This window comes from Carassius carassius, chromosome 12 (genome assembly GCF_963082965.1).
Source record: "Carassius carassius chromosome 12, fCarCar2.1, whole genome shotgun sequence".
Taxonomy (NCBI): Eukaryota; Metazoa; Chordata; class Actinopteri; order Cypriniformes; family Cyprinidae; genus Carassius; species Carassius carassius.
In genome coordinates this window covers 14029548-14045194 of record NC_081766.1, presented here as the reverse complement: position 1 = coordinate 14045194, position 15647 = coordinate 14029548, and the positions used below count along the sequence as shown (strand labels likewise).

The window sequence follows — 15647 nt, the reverse complement described above, 5'->3', positions numbered from 1 at the left end:
CTGTTCAGAGATGTCAGTTATGGGGTTTTCATCCATGACTGCGATTTGTCCGAAAAAAATCATACAAAACAACAAAGCCAGATGAAAGAAACGTAACCACGTAACAACGGCAGTATCACCATGGAAACCTATTGTGCATCTTATAGCCTAAATTAAATGGCAAGAGAAACATTCTTTTTTCCCACACCTTTGATGCTTGTCAGAAAAATGAGAACATCTCAGATCAGTCATAGAGGATGACATGATGATGAGGGCTTGAAGTCAATGGACACTGCATCTAGCTTTAATTTAGAAAAAATAGATTTTCTTTCTGTAAACTGGTAATATGTTTAATTAAATGTCATTGAATTAATATAAAACTTCCTTTGAAGATTATATAAATGTTTAATTTGTCAAAAGATCTAGTATTTCCCTTCTGATTTCAGTGACTTTCCTTCTTTCATGGAAAACCATGCCTAGTCTACCATCTTTTCTGACTGAAATGGGGTATTTGCATCATCAGATCATTTTGGTTATATCAACATTAAGGTTTAAATGTACCTGAATGTTGCTAAAAATAAAATAATAGTAATAATATTAAAAAAAAAATTTTTTTGGAATGCAGCAGTCAGATTTCTCAGATTATCAACAGTAAATAAATATAATAAATAAATTAATTAATACACAGATAACTGAAATGAAAAACTCATTGATCAAAGTATTTTATTTAAAAAGAGAAAGAAATAAAAAAGAAAGAAATAACCATATCATATCATACAATTTTCAAAAATTCTGGAAAAACTTTTTATCACTCGTCTAGACAACTTTTTGGAAAAAAATAATATATTTAATGAATGTCAGTATGGATTTAGAGCAAAAAGGGCAACATCACTTGCATTGTTAGATTTTATAGAAGAAATATCAAGTTCAGTAGATAACAAAATGCATACTATTGGAATATTTGTTGATTTACAGAAGGCGTTTGATACCATCAATCATGAAATTTTGTTAGGAAAATTAGAGCGATATGGGATCCGAGGAAAGGTATTAAACTGGATAAGAAGTTATTTGACTCAGCGAAAGCAGTTTGTGAAGCTGGGAGATTATTTTTCTGAATGCTTGGAAATTTCTTGTGGAGTCCCACAGGGGGCAGTGTTAGGCCCGATATTGTTTCTTATTTACATCAATGATTTATGCCAAGTGTCAGATGTATTGAAATTAGTGTTGTTTGCTGATGACACTAATATTTTTTGTTCAGGCAGTGATCTACAGTTGCTAGTGCAGGAGACAAATAAGGAATTAGAGAAGATTAAATTATGGTTTGATACAAACAAATTATCACTAAATTTAAAGAAAACAAAATTAATGATGTTTGGTAATGGTCGAAATAATTTGCAAATTGAAATTAAGATGGATGGAGTGGTCATTGAAAAGGTTAATGAAATAAAATTTTTAGGAGTTATCATTGACAATAAAGCGAACTGGAAACCACACATTAGTTATGTTAGGAGTAAGGTTTCAAGGAGTATAGCAATAATTGGCAGAGCAAGACCAGTTTTAAATCAGAAGTCTTTACGTATGCTTTATTGTTCATTAGTTTTGCCATACTTTACTTATTGTGTAGAAATGTGGGGAAATAATTATACAACAACAGTTCAGCCACTTGTCATTTTACAGAAGAGAGCTTTAAGGATCATTCACGGGGCGGGTTATAGGGAACATACTAATATATTTTTTATGGAGTCCAAATTACTAAAATTTAAAGATTTGGTGGATTTACAGACTGTGCAAATTCTATATAGGGCAAAGTGTAATGATTTACCTCAAAATGTACAAAAGTTATTTACTTGGAGAGAAGGAGGGTATGTGTTGAGAGGAAAACTAAATTTCATATTACCAATGGTACACAGTAGGAAGAAAAGTTTTTGTGTTTCCATACAAGGGGTGAAACTGTGGAATAACCTAAATGAGAAGCTTAAGAAATGTCCAAATATAAAACAATTCAGGAAAAGATTTAAAGAAATGATTTTTGAACGTTATAAAAATGAAGGAAATTGAGTTGGTTAAGCCAGAATGTCTGTTGCTAACATTTTGTATAAATGTATGAAGATTTATGTGTTTGTGTTTTGTAAAAAAAAAAAAAAAAAAAAAACTAATGTATTAAGAGTTTGAAAGAGGGGTGGGAATTAACAAGTGTTAAACTTCAGCCCACTCCTTTTTCAAGCAGCGGTGAATTTTATTTGTTGGATCATCAGTGTTTTTTCAATTATTGTTTTATGTTGTACATACTGTACACTTTTTCACTGTATGCTTGAAAATAAAAAAAAAAATAAATAAAAATAAATATCAGTCATGACATATATCAACCTGATAATAGCACGCCAATTGTAGCAATAATTAATATATGTTTAGATACATATGAACAAAAATAATGTAGGTGATCCATATTTATTCGTTGGTCGCCCTGTATTGGCTGTTTTTTTTTTTAATATGGGACGAGACAATTTCAAAGGGGGTAAATGAGACAGAAATGAGAAAGAGAAACATACAGCAATTGCCTACACAAGAACAACTGAATTTAGGGAATTTCTAAAGCTTTACCAGTGGGAACCAATAGAAAAATAGCATACTGCTCAGTAGTGACTTTTATTATGGTGTGTATTCTACGACAACCGGAACAAGCTTACTGTGATCAGACTTTAAGTAGCCAACCTTAACAAAACAAATAAGTATCAGTCCCGTTTAAAAATGAACCGAATTTTCGGTCGGAGCAAACAAACGCCTACTCCTTACCTTTCTGACTGCGTAGGCAATGTAAGTAGTGTAATGTTGTGACTGTCTCAGGGAACATGAGTGCAGCATCCTAACTGGTGTTTGCATGTCAGACATGAATGTACTGTGGATGCTGTGTGCTGTTCCCGTTATAGGTGGATACGAGGATCGAGTCAATCGATAAGAAAATAACGAGAATCGACGCAGAGCTAATGAAGTATAAGGACCAGATGAAAAAGATGAGGGATGGACCCTCATCTTTTATATATATATATCTATATATATATATATATATATATATATATATCTATATATATATATATATATATATATATATCAGCTACAATTTCTCATTATATATATAATATTTCAGCTTAATGAACTCCACAAGTATATGTATAACCTGATGATCCAAAGAGCAACTTGTGTATCATCTGACCTTTAGAATTTCACAAATTATTTTTGAATAATTTAATATTTTAATTTCGAATCCCAGATTTTCAGTGTGGTTTAAAATGTTTGGATCATACACAGTTCTGTAAGTGTGAGATGAACAATCTGTTTACAGAATGCAGTGAAACAGAAGGCGATGAGAGTACTGAAACAAAAGAGAATGTGAGTTTTTTTTCCTGTACTGAAATTTGTAATGTATGAAATGTTTAGTTTAATATCTAAGATTATGTTTCCATTTTACATTGAAAAAGGATAGAAGTGATGCAAATATTTTATAATATAAAGGTATATTCTGTTTTTGCTTTTCTTTTCACTGTATTATGCAGGTCAAAGAGATCAGCTTTTTCCAGCAGTCATTTAATATGGAACAAGCCAACTATATGAGGATGAGGATGAGTTAGAAGCAGGTGTGTGTGTGTGTGTGTGTGTGTGTGTGGAGCTGAGAGCTTCACTTTTTTTCTCTGTTGCAGAGCTGGATGCTCTGGGAGATGAGTTACTGCTGGATGATGACAGCTCTTACTTAGATGAAGCCTCGTCTGCACCCTCCATTCCTGAAGGAATGCCCAGTGACACTAAAACCAACAAGGTGCAGATTGCATAGATACAATTTTCACTGACAAAATATTCAAATTCATTATCATTTGTTATTATTTGTCTTTGTGATTTATTCAGTGCATATTTGAATTTGTATCTTTCAGGATGGCGTTCTGGTTGATGAGTTTGGCCTACAGTACCACAGATCCCTGCCACATAAGAATCTGTTCTTTGATCAGTGTTTTGTTCAATGGTGGAGGACGTTTTTCTTGTGCTGATGGTATTTAACATGTTGTGTTGTATTCATTGCCCAGTCTAGCACGTGGTATTGTACATGAGGCGTGATTTGGTAATGTAAACATGTTCGCCTGATTTCCATAATCCACTAGATTCTGCTGAGATTACAATTTTTAGATATCCAATTAAAACTCCTGGCATATCTGTTAGTAATCAGAATTTTGGATCACCTACTGTACTTTCCCTTTTATCTGAACATACCTTTTTTATCAATGCACGTCCAAACAAAAACAATTTTGAATGATGATCTTGGAGATATAAACAGTTTGGGAAAGTCGAGTTATTGAACTTATTGAAATTTATTTATTTATTTATTTTAACAAAAAATTACAAAAATTAAAAAATCTCACTCTTGAGTGTTGTTACATATTGCATATAAACTCATATTATTATTATTAATATTTTATATTTGCCAGTTAATATTTATGTCTATGCTCTTGTGAAGACGAAGTGTGTATTGCTTCACTCCAAACTGCTGGTTGAAATGCTGACAGAATTGTTGTTGACACTAATCAAGTATTTCAAGTCTATCGTTCTGGGTAGCATTAGCATGAATGAAGAACTTGCGTGGAGCAGCCATGAACTAGTCTGAAAAATGGTTTTCTTGATAACAAACATTATTAATGGATATATATCACAATTTTGAAATGCATCACTGGTGTCTGTAAGAGATGCAATAAATGGTGATATTTGAAAAATGTTTGTGGAAGCACTGGACTATTCATGCAGCAATAACATTTATAAGACTTATAATAAGACAGATTGAACAAGAGGTATTAAAAAGTCACATTATTTACAAGATTAGCTACTATTTTTTTATAAAAAATAAAACAAAAAAAAAAACAATTTAGTGTTTGAAAAAAAACAATTGAGTGCCTTGAAAACAACACTTTTCAGTGCTTTTTTAAAATTTAGTTTATTTCAAAAGGTTTATGTATAGCCAACTTTTTCCTGTGTATATGGTATTTTCCTAATAAAATGAATAATAATTGCATAATGTAGATTTTTTTTTTTACATTCCAAAATGACATTCTTCCAAATAAATAAATAAAATGAAATAATTTGACACACACACAGCGCTTCTAAATCCTTCCGAATGATTTCTGAGCAAATGCAAGGACAAAATACAATGGTACAGAAGGACAGATGAGATGAGGCGCAGAAAAGGGGCGTGACGTAAACACTCGCGTCGTTTCCGGTTGCATGTGTACTGTACACACACTGTAAAGTTGTGAAGCGTTAGCTAGTACCGTGCCGATATGGCGGAGAACTCTATAACAGTGACAGTTGCTTATGGTAAAGAAAACTGACCACCATTTTACATTTTAAAACATTAAGATATATCGAAAATAATTGCACGTTAGTCGGTATTTTTTTATTGAGGCTTTATACGGTTCGACAGTTTTGAAGCTAGCTACCTGTTAATGATCTGAACATCCCTCTAAATCCCCAGACGTTTATTTTAATATTCGTTACATCTAACGTTGATTACGGTTAGTTAAGTGGGAAATATCAGTGCTGGACTTGCGGATACAGTGCCGGTTAGCTCTGAATAATTTTGAGTATTAAACCTGTCTTGTTGTTCTGTCTGTGATAATGAGTGTTCTTGTCTAAGGCACAACCAAACACAACATCACTCTAACAGCACAGGATGGACATGAAGCACTGTTAAAGGATTTGTGTGAGGCGCTTACAGAAGCCACAGGAGTACCAATACCATCCCAGAAAGTCATATTTAAAGGTAATACAGTATATACTCTGATTCAGGTACAACTGCTTTTCAGCTTCCTGTGTTATTATTATTACTCAACTGTAAATGGGCACCTGTGTTTAGGGCATAAAAAACAGTAATTATCACTAGTTGAACTCAACAGAGCAATGCAGTGTTTGAAATAAAACTTCATTAATCTGTGCCAGTGCAACAGTAACATTGTTGAATACAAGAATATCTGGATCACTAGTATTGTAACGTTGTTATGTTGTTCTGGCTGTAGGGAAATCACTGAAGGAGATGGAGGAGCCGCTGTCCAGCTTTGGAATAAAGCAGGGTTGTAAACTGATGATGATTGGAAAGAGGGTAAGATATGTCATTCATTCATTTGTACAGGTAGAACTGTAATTATTTCTGAGTCTGACAAGCTGCTTTATTTTTACAGAACAGCCCTGAGGAGGAAGGTGAGCTTAAAAAGCTCAAAGACATTGAAAAGTCAGTGGAGCAAACTGCCAAGAAGCTAGAGAAGGTGGATGGTGAACTAACAGGACTGAAGAATGTATGTGTGACATAGATAAAAAAAAAATCTCTTTATTTTTCTTCTTGAACACTGTACTTGCTATAAGAGGCTTGGCAATATGGTCATTTCATAACTATTTTCAGGGTTTTCTTGCAAAAGAGTTGCAAGCTGAGGCTCTTAACAAACTGGACCACAGGGTGAAAGTTGCCGCTGAGCAGTTCATGAAAATCCTAGAGGAAATAGATGGAATGGTAATTGTTTTTTATTGTTGTTATATTGTCTCTTAAAGTTATCATGAAATTAAAATCTATTTTATAAATGCATGTGAACTTACTATTAAAGATTTGTTCATGCATGTTTCATTTTCAATTTTCATTGTGTAATTTTAATCAAAATATTAAAACAGCCTTTTGGTGAAATGACAGTCTTATCTCTTGTTACATACTGTAAGTTGTACTTCTCCAATCATTTAGTAGATTAAACCCTGCCCCTTCACAATCGACTCCAAGCGCACATTCATTTTTGAGTGCAACAGCCACATCTCAAAATCCAATCAACAATTGATGGATAAAATCAAGTTCCGGTCGACTTTATGTCTTTTTTTGATAATCTGTTACACTCAGATGTACGACACAGTAAGGATGATAAGATCTTTTGTTTCATTGTGAACTGATTATTTTTTTATCATTAGTATTTAGGTATTTTTGTTCCTTAAAGTATATTGGATATAGTTAAGTACCATTTTTACAGTAAAGCTTATTCGTGCCTTTTTATATTGATTATTTACAGAACTTGCCTGAGACTTTTAGTGATTCCAGGATGAAGAAAAAAGGACTTGTGAAAACTGTTCAGGTACGATTATGACTTATTAAAGAAGTAGTTCACCCAAAAATTAAAATGTGCTGAAAATGTACACACCCTCAGGCCATCCAAGATGAATATGAGTTTGTTCACTTGCATTGGATCCTCTCCATTGAATCGGTGCCATCAGAACGAGAGTCCAAACTCCTGTCCATCAGTTTACATGCTGTGAAGTGAAAAGCTGCGTGTTTGTAAGAAACAAATCCTTCAAGGCATTTTCATTTTGAACCGTCACTTCTAGCCAAAATTCTAGCCTATAATCAATCCCAGTTTTCACTTGTAATGCAGTTATTGATATGTGTGTATATTTCTCTTCTGATTTAGACTAGATTAATTTTTCACTGGCGAATGCAAGATTATTTGTATTTTAGCAGGAAGCAATGGTTTCAAGTTGCAAACTTTCTATAATGGAGGGTTTTTTTATGTGGATTACCTTGTGGATCATTGTGATGTTTTTATCAGCTGTTTGGACTTTCATTCTGATGGCACCCATTCACTGCAGAAGACCATTGGTGAGCAAGTGATGTAATGCAAAATTTCTCCAAATCAGTTCCGATGAAGAAATAAAATTACGTCTTTGATGGCCTGAGGGTGAGTAAATGTAAATTATTGGGTAAACACTATACCTATGACCATTATTTGATTTCTTAAATATTGTTCTCTTTATTTTCCTCATACTCAGGGTTTCATAGCACAGTGTAACAAAATTGAAGCTGGAATATCAGACCACTTGGCTAAGATTCAGACAAAAAATTTAGCCTTAGCAGAATGATCATGAATTAAGACTCCTGATCTCAGTAGTTACTGGTGCTGCAAATGAGAAACCTCACTGAGAGCTTTGGCACTGGAGGCGGTCCTGCAGTTCAACTACACTCCACAACCTACACATGCACCTGTTCTACAGAGAAGAACCGGCAGCACTCCAAACATTTTGAAATCGTTTTCTTATGAGTTTAGATTTTTCATGCTAATTATTGGAAATACTTATGGCTAGGTGTAGGGAGTTTTGACCATCTGGAACACACTGTTCACTATTTAAACTTTATGCAGCCTGACAGATGTTGGATTCAGTCTTATTTTAATCAAAGAAGGGGGGAAAAAATAACGATGTTGGAAGAATACCCTTTAAGGATCTAATGTAAATGATCAAATTCAGTAAATCGTGTTTTTTTTTTGTAGTAAAACTTTTGGATATTTTTTTTTCTATTTATGAAAAGATTGTAGAATTGATAGTCCTTGTTTTGATTTTATTATGATTAAATCTCAGGGTGCTTCAAACCACTGGTGGTTTTCCTTATCAATTTCGGTGTCAAATGTTGTTGTCAAGTTATTGAGAGAAATTAAACATTTGAAGACAACTTTTGTGTCATCTCAGTAACCCTTTGCCAATGTCTTGTTCGGTACAATTCTAAATCTACTAGGTTTCAATTATATTATGTATTAAAATACTAAAATCTTGTTTTTAAAGTGTTTTTCTAAACAGACTTTTTCATAAAATGTCCCACATTCTTTAATGAAAATTTGATGACTTAACTTATTTCAAATAGTTTATTAACAAGTGTAAACATTCAGCAACTCCAGGCTTCACTGAATAATTCCAGAATTTATTTCCCAACATTTACATACCAGAACAGCATTCATTCACTTTGAGGTTTACCACAGATTACATGTCTATATATTTCATAGTTATGTACAAGCCTACATGGACTGTTTAAGAGTACAGTCAAATGACTTTGCCTTGCTGATTAATGTATCCCTTTGCACGATCCCAAGAATGTGGGGAAAAGAAGAAAGATAAATATGTTGTAGTGTTACAGTGTAGTTTTCATTAGTTTCAGTAGTGCTGGGCCTTGTCCTAATCATCCTTATCCTTAGCACCATGTTTCAGGATGCGAGTGAATTCTACGTAGTTGAAGTTCCCTTTCTTGTCAATGGGGGCCTCTCTGAACAGCTCGTCTACTTCTTCATCTGTGAACCTGTCTCCCATAGTGGTCAGGAGCTCCCTCAGGTAGTCCTCCTGAATAAAACCTAGTACAAATAAGGCAAACTGGTTATCAACATTGACAATAACTTAACAAATGTTTATCAAATGCAGCATACATTACTCTTATTTTGGTCATTAAGACTAATTTTACAGATCACCAGTCTTAATTGCTGTTTTATTTCAGTGGTTTGATCATGCTTACCCGTCCCCTCCTCATCAAAACAAGCAAATGCATTTTTGATAACATCTTCAGGATCTGTGCCATTAAGTTTCTCTCCAAACATTGTGAGGAACATGGTGAAGTTAATGGGACCAGGGGCTTCATTCATCATTGCCTCCAGGTATTCATCTGTGGGGTTCTTACCTGCCAATGAAATAACCTTTCAGTCAAAAGAAGTTCTTATCCTATTAAATGTAGCTTTTAAAGAGACAGTTCACCCAAAAATAACTATTCATTCATCATCACCAAACCTGTACGAGTTTATTTATTCTGTTGAGCACAAAGTTGGTAATCAAACAGTTAACAGTAGCCATTGACTTCCATAGAAAACAGTACCACAGAAGTCAAAGGGGACCATCAAAGGGGACCAGCAACCGTTCAAAGCCTATTCTTTTGTGTTTATCAACCGTTCAAAGGATAAGCTTTTGTGTTCAGCAGAAGAAACTCATACAGATGAAAAAGAAAGGAATGCCATAAAACTATCTAAATTACAATATACAGATTTTCTAAAGATAAAAAAGCTTATATCTGATTAAGACTTCTCAACCTTTCCACTATATGTATTTCTTCTATTAAAAAAATCTGTAAATATTATTTAAAAAATAACTGACTTTTATTTAGAGTTTAGTTTAAGTTAATATTTTTAAAAGTATTTATGAGAAAAAAAGTGATGTTCTTTTTTCTCAGAAAACGGGCCAAGGACAGAATAGAAAACCTTTCTGCTTTGCCAGTTCTATATTGTCCTTACCTAATGAGGCCAACATATCATGCAGATCTTCCTTATCAATGAAGCCATCACGGTTCTGATCGATCATGTTAAAGGCCTCCTTGAACTCTTGGATCTGGGACTGGTCGAACATCGCAAACACGTTGGACGTGGCCCGCTGGGGGCGCTTTTTGGTGGTTTTCCCCTTAGCCCTTTTGCTAGACATTTTGGCAATTCTGTCCTAACTAAAACAATAATGACACATTGCTTGTTAGGCTTGCACATTAGTGAAAAACTTTCAGCAAAGATACGAATAACGTTACACGAGCGATTAAAAAGAATGAAGAAAACCACATGAAGTTTTCACGTAGTACACAACCACAATGAAGTTTTGCTAAATTTTGTACAACATACTTTTAAGACAAACAGACCACTGTGTATATATGACTGAGGTTATGAGTTTGTTAGGCTAGCTGCGTTAATATTAGCTGAGCAGCCCAACAACGCTAGCTAACTATGTCAACAATTCTATAAAACCGACGTTGTGTTTATTTTGATACACAATTTCATTTCCTTCGTACACATTCAAACATACTGTTTTTGTAAGAGCACCAAGTTAATGGTCAACAATAAAGCTTGTTGTGTTGACAGAAAACAGCTTAACAATTATAAATAACGTTAACTTAGCTAGCAACGGAGCTGGCTTGTTTGTAGTCTGTGTCATGTCTAATACAAATATAAAACTATAACGTCAGATAAAATGCTGTAAATTTAGTAAAAGTGTACATACCTATTCCGGTAAATAAAAAGGCAACAAAGACCTAAACAACGGCTACAACACTTGTTATTAAAGCCCCACAGGACCCCCCTGTAGATAAGTGCAATGGGAAAGTCCCGTCGACAGGTCATTACATCATCGACTGGAATAGCCCATGACTTATCCTGTAGGGGTAGGTTTAAATGATCAAACAGGAAGAATGCCAGTGACTGCTAATTGCTAAAACGAGTCAATTGTTACAGTAAGGTAATGGGTGTGTTTATTGTATTTTGGTTTCTATATAGTAGCTAAGGTCAATTTAATTCTACTTTGATTAAATTAATTAAGCTAAATAAAAATTATCAATGTAATTAAAATGGCTTATTACATTTACATTTAATCATTTAGCAGACGCTTTTATCCAAAGCGACTTACAAATGAGAACAATAGAAGCAGTCAGGTCAACAAGAGAACAACAAGTTTCTTCTGCTCATCAAGCCTGCATTTATTTGATCAAAAATACAGAAAAAACAGTAATATTGTGAAATATTATTACAACTTAAAATAATAGTTTTCTATTTGAATATACTTAAAAAAATATATATATTCCTGTGATGCAAAGCTGAATTTTCAGCATCATTACTCCAGCCTTCAGTGTCACATGTAACATCCAGTCTATCACATGATCATTTAGAAATCATTCTAATATTCTGATTTATTATGAGTGTTGGAAACAGTTCTGCTGTCTAATATATTTGATAAATAAAAGGTTAAAAAGAACTGCGTTTATTCAAAATAAAAAAAATTCAAATAATATATATTCTAATAATATATTTTCTTTACTATCACTTTTTATCAATTTAACACATCCTTGCTGAATAAAAGTATTGATTTTATTTTTTTTAAAAAGAAAAAAAATTACTGACCCCAAATTACTGACCAGTAGTGTATATTGTTATTACAAAATATTTATATTTTAAAAACATAGCTTTTTTTTTTTTTTTTTTTTTACTTTTTATTCATCAAAGTATTCTAAAAAAGTATCACATGTTCTGAAAAAATATTAAGCAACAGAACTGTTTCCAACTTTGATAATGAATCATCATATTAGAATGATTTCTAAAGGATCATGTGATAATGATCCTAAAAATTCAGCTTTGCATCACAGAAATAAATGATAATTTAAAGTATAATAAATTTAAAAACAATTATTTTAAATTGTAATAATATATCACAATATTACATTTTTTCTGTATTTTTGATCAAATAAATGCAGGCTTGATGAGCAGAAGAAACTTCTTTCAAAAACATTAAAAATAGTAATGTTTCCAAACTTTTGGTCTGTACTGTATATATATATATATATATATATATATATATATATATATATATATTGTTCTTTTGGAATTTTTCTTTGCTGGAAAAATGACAGTATTTATGAGATAAATTTCCAACTGTGGTAAAAACGCAAAATTAACATATTGTTTTAATGGAATGTAAAAAAAAAAAAAAAAAAAAACAATATCACACTCAAACACTTCTGTTCTTCTAGAGTTGATTACGTTCTGCTCGAGGCCTATAACAGTAGTCTTGTGATATTCATTTAATAAAAGATTGTTGTGTTGCCTTTGTTGTCTAATTGTGAGAACTTGAATTACGCGCGTTGCCAAAATTCAAGTCGAAACTGCCTGCCCCTTAGTCTTGATCTATATTTAACAGATCTAGTGGCCATACAAGGTCGTGGCTGGACGCTGCAGTCTGCAGAGTGGCAGCATTATTTTTCTTCAGTGAAGTCCCGTCCTGTCGGCTGCCCCATACCCGCCGCTGTGCCTGGATTTTCATTTTTTGGAGTTTGTCCCTTCTTGGGAAGTCGTGGCCTAATGGTTAAAGAGTCGGACTGGCAATCAAAAGGTTGTGAGTTTGAGTCTCGGGCCGGCAGGAATTGTAGGTGGTGGGAGTGCATGTACAGTTCTCTCTCCACCTTCAATTCTATGACTTAAGTGCCCTTGAGCAAGGCACTGAACCCCCCAACTGCTCCCTGGGCGCCGCAGCATAAATGGCTGCCCACTGCTCTGGGTGTGTGTTCACAGTGTGTGCTCACTGCTTTGTGTGTGTGCACTTTGGATGGGTTAAATGCGGAGCACAAATTCTGAGTATGGGTACCATACTTGGCTGAATGTCACTTTCACTGTCACTTTCTTCTTTTTACAAAAGCAACTTTAACTTGGTAAGTTACCTTGTATTTCTAATCGAGGCTAGCCCCGAAAATAAGGTGTTACTCATCAAATTGTCTGTAACAGCTTTGTTTAAATGTATGAATTAGTTACCATCATAACAGACAAAACTAGTTGCTTATATAATTGTATGGTGTCTGATATTATACTTTGAATTGCTGCTAGGAACAGTTTTGTAGGACCATGTTGCCTATTTAATTTTTGTTGTTGTGATATTAAGTCATTTATGTCATTTTCACTTGAACAAGAATGTGTCTATTACCATTTTGGAACAGTAAACAAAGATATATAGACAACTGTCTTGGATATGTGTGTTGGCCCATACAGTATTCCTGAAAAAATACCTGAAACTGGAATTTACACTCTTAAAAAGAACACAAAAGTGTATAAAAAGTATGCATTTGGGCATATCGCTTTTGACTGGGGGACCAGAAAGGGACATCAATGTACCCCAGTATCTCAGCACCCCTCATCAATGTTTTTTTTCTCCCGGTGTACATTCATGATTAAAATTGTAAGTGTTTGGAGTCATGTGCATTTGAATTAACATTCATTGTGTACTTGAGACTGACACTTCAGGATGTCAGAATCCTTAAAACTACAAAAGGAACAGCAGCAGCGGGACCTCGAGATGAACTATGGGAGCACCTATCACCAAGGCTCCCTGTCATCTGTTAGCCGCCAGTCTTATTCTGCTTATGTGAGCAGCCATGGGTAAGAGGACATAGGGGACCTTGTCCCTGTGCTCATGCAGCCCTAAAGAATGGCCCCTGTAGAGCAACCCACTCACAAGTGCTGCTTTTTATATACCAGTGCTTTTATAACACATTCCATGCTGCTTACTTGAAAATGTGTGCATCATATGAAGTACCTACCATAACCCTTTCATTATAACCTTATGATGTTTGTTTGCTTTAAAACAGATCAACAAAGTACACTAATGAACGCTAATGCATTTACTTTCATTATCTGTTATCAGTTTCAGTTTGTGATGACCAAAAATTACGTCAGAGCTTAGCGGTCGCAATTTTTTCTTTTGTGGCGAATGCAAAGATTTGTATTTTAATCTTTGTTATTTGGATATTTTTGTGTAAATAAGCATTGGTGCTGTATGCAGACGCTGTTGTGTGCTGCAGTTTCAAAAATGTCATTTTCGTTATAGAGAATTTTTTTAACGATCACGTACAAACCTTTTAAACCATGATATGTGCTTTTGTAGAAGCCTTAAGTCACTGTCATTTAAGTTTAGTTTTTAAGGTGTTTAATATCCAAATTCCTGTTGAATAACTTAAATTCAGCATCACTTCACCAATCAGAGAAGTTACTGTTGCCATGGGAATGAATATTGCTTCTAAAGTGCTCAGCAGCGAACACCCACTCACTCAAACCTCTTATATATTTGTATATTGTATATATCTGTATCTGACTGTACAAACAGATGCACTGCCTCACACTCACTTCATTGGTTGGGCAAATGTAGCTGTCTGACTGATTCTCCCTTTGTTCACTATAATTGGTTTGTAATGTTGTGATTTACCTCTTTTTTTATCCTTATGGAAAGCATCCATGGAAAAAAGAAATAAGCCAACTGAGTTTGCGGTGGCTTTGTGCTTTCTTGATGCGCATATGCATTGGTACATATATGTTTATAAATGTTTAGGTCAGAATCCATTGTTATAGATGAACATATGTGCTTTTGAGGACTGCATGATGCCATGAACCTGTGGCTGGAAGAACTTGAGCTTCTGTGGGAGTGAGGCAAAGTTATTAATGGTTTAAGAGATTATATGTATGGTCACTGAAACTTGAAATCACAGTAGTTGAGCTGCACTGTAACTATACATAAACTGTACAAGTTCATTCAGAAATGAAAATTCTGCCATCATTTACTCACCCTAGTTTCGTTACAGGTCTGTATGATTTTCTTTATATTGTGAAGCATAAAAGAAGACACTTTTGAAAGTCATACAGGCATGTATTGACATAATCCTAATTGATTAAACAATTTTAATTTTTGTTGAGGTATCCATTTAAGGCAGAACAGTATTGTTACTCTCAGAAATCTGATATTGTCATATTATTTACCAGTTATGACGATTTATTAGTATTTTCTGATTGTTGTTATTTGTGCAGAAATTGCCACATGTACTCTTTGAATGCGGCAAACCAAACCCTAATATGGTTAATATAATTTGTTGTACAATATGTTCCTGACATTGTTTGCCTATAGTTGTTCAAGGAAACAATTAGCAAAATATGCACTTTGTATTGTTGTATTACTTATGGAACAGTCCACAGATGAATTGGAAGCTGCTGTAATCCCAAAATATTTTGTAACAGTCTAAGAGATAAAAGGATCATCCTCTCAAATAGCAGACAGAGCTCTATGTTTTATCTATAAATCAGTCCAAAAAGCTCATAATGTCGGTGGCAGTTGTGAGTGAGTGTCAGGATCACATGCATACTAAATGGTTTATCTCTGGCCGACATGGCATTTCAAGTAATGTTTGTTTCCAGCTGGTCATGATCTTTCTTGCTCAAAATTTGCATAAAAAAAATAAAATAATAATAGGCCTAATGTAGTATCACTTTTTTGAAAAAAAAATAATTGACATGAAA

At 33.9% G+C, this 15647-nt stretch overlaps 3 protein-coding genes and 2 long non-coding RNA genes across 5 annotated transcripts in view; 4 read left to right on the top strand and 1 right to left on the bottom strand.

Annotated features, from left to right (window-relative positions):
- LOC132154200 (uncharacterized) overlaps positions 1 to 4733 on the top strand; it is an 89977-nt gene extending 85244 nt beyond the window's left edge. The window contains exons 2-4 of the long non-coding RNA XR_009437108.1: positions 3577 to 3611; positions 3675 to 3790; positions 3903 to 4733. This is a non-coding gene — a long non-coding RNA (uncharacterized LOC132154200). The remainder of the gene's footprint in view (positions 1 to 3576; positions 3612 to 3674; positions 3791 to 3902) is intronic.
- Positions 2634 to 3008, top strand: LOC132154199 (uncharacterized). The gene is made up of 2 exons (XR_009437107.1): positions 2634 to 2793; positions 2907 to 3008. It is a non-coding gene; the product is annotated as an uncharacterized LOC132154199 (long non-coding RNA).
- Positions 4734 to 5223: 490 nt separating the features above from the next.
- LOC132154869 (BAG family molecular chaperone regulator 1-like) lies at positions 5224 to 8582 on the top strand. The gene is made up of 7 exons (XM_059563586.1): positions 5224 to 5331; positions 5651 to 5776; positions 6030 to 6112; positions 6192 to 6305; positions 6410 to 6517; positions 7056 to 7118; positions 7810 to 8582. Exons 1-7 carry the CDS (start codon positions 5295 to 5297, stop codon positions 7897 to 7899), a joined length of 621 nt encoding a protein of 206 aa, XP_059419569.1. The 5' UTR covers positions 5224 to 5294; the 3' UTR covers positions 7900 to 8582.
- A 79-nt stretch (positions 8583 to 8661) lies between these two features.
- On the bottom strand, positions 8662 to 10312 carry myl12.2 (myosin, light chain 12, genome duplicate 2). The gene is made up of 3 exons (XM_059563587.1): positions 10080 to 10312; positions 9314 to 9475; positions 8662 to 9155 (listed from the first exon to the last, which is right to left on the bottom strand). The coding sequence occupies exons 1-3, from the start codon at positions 10261 to 10263 to the stop codon at positions 8983 to 8985; spliced, it is 519 nt and encodes a 172-aa protein (XP_059419570.1). The 5' UTR covers positions 10264 to 10312; the 3' UTR covers positions 8662 to 8982.
- A 3296-nt stretch (positions 10313 to 13608) lies between these two features.
- LOC132155411 (myomesin-1-like) overlaps positions 13609 to 15647 on the top strand; it is a 30609-nt gene continuing 28570 nt past the window's right edge. The window contains 1 exon segment of the mRNA XM_059564264.1: positions 13609 to 13742. Coding sequence (XP_059420247.1) covers positions 13609 to 13742 — 134 coding nt within the window.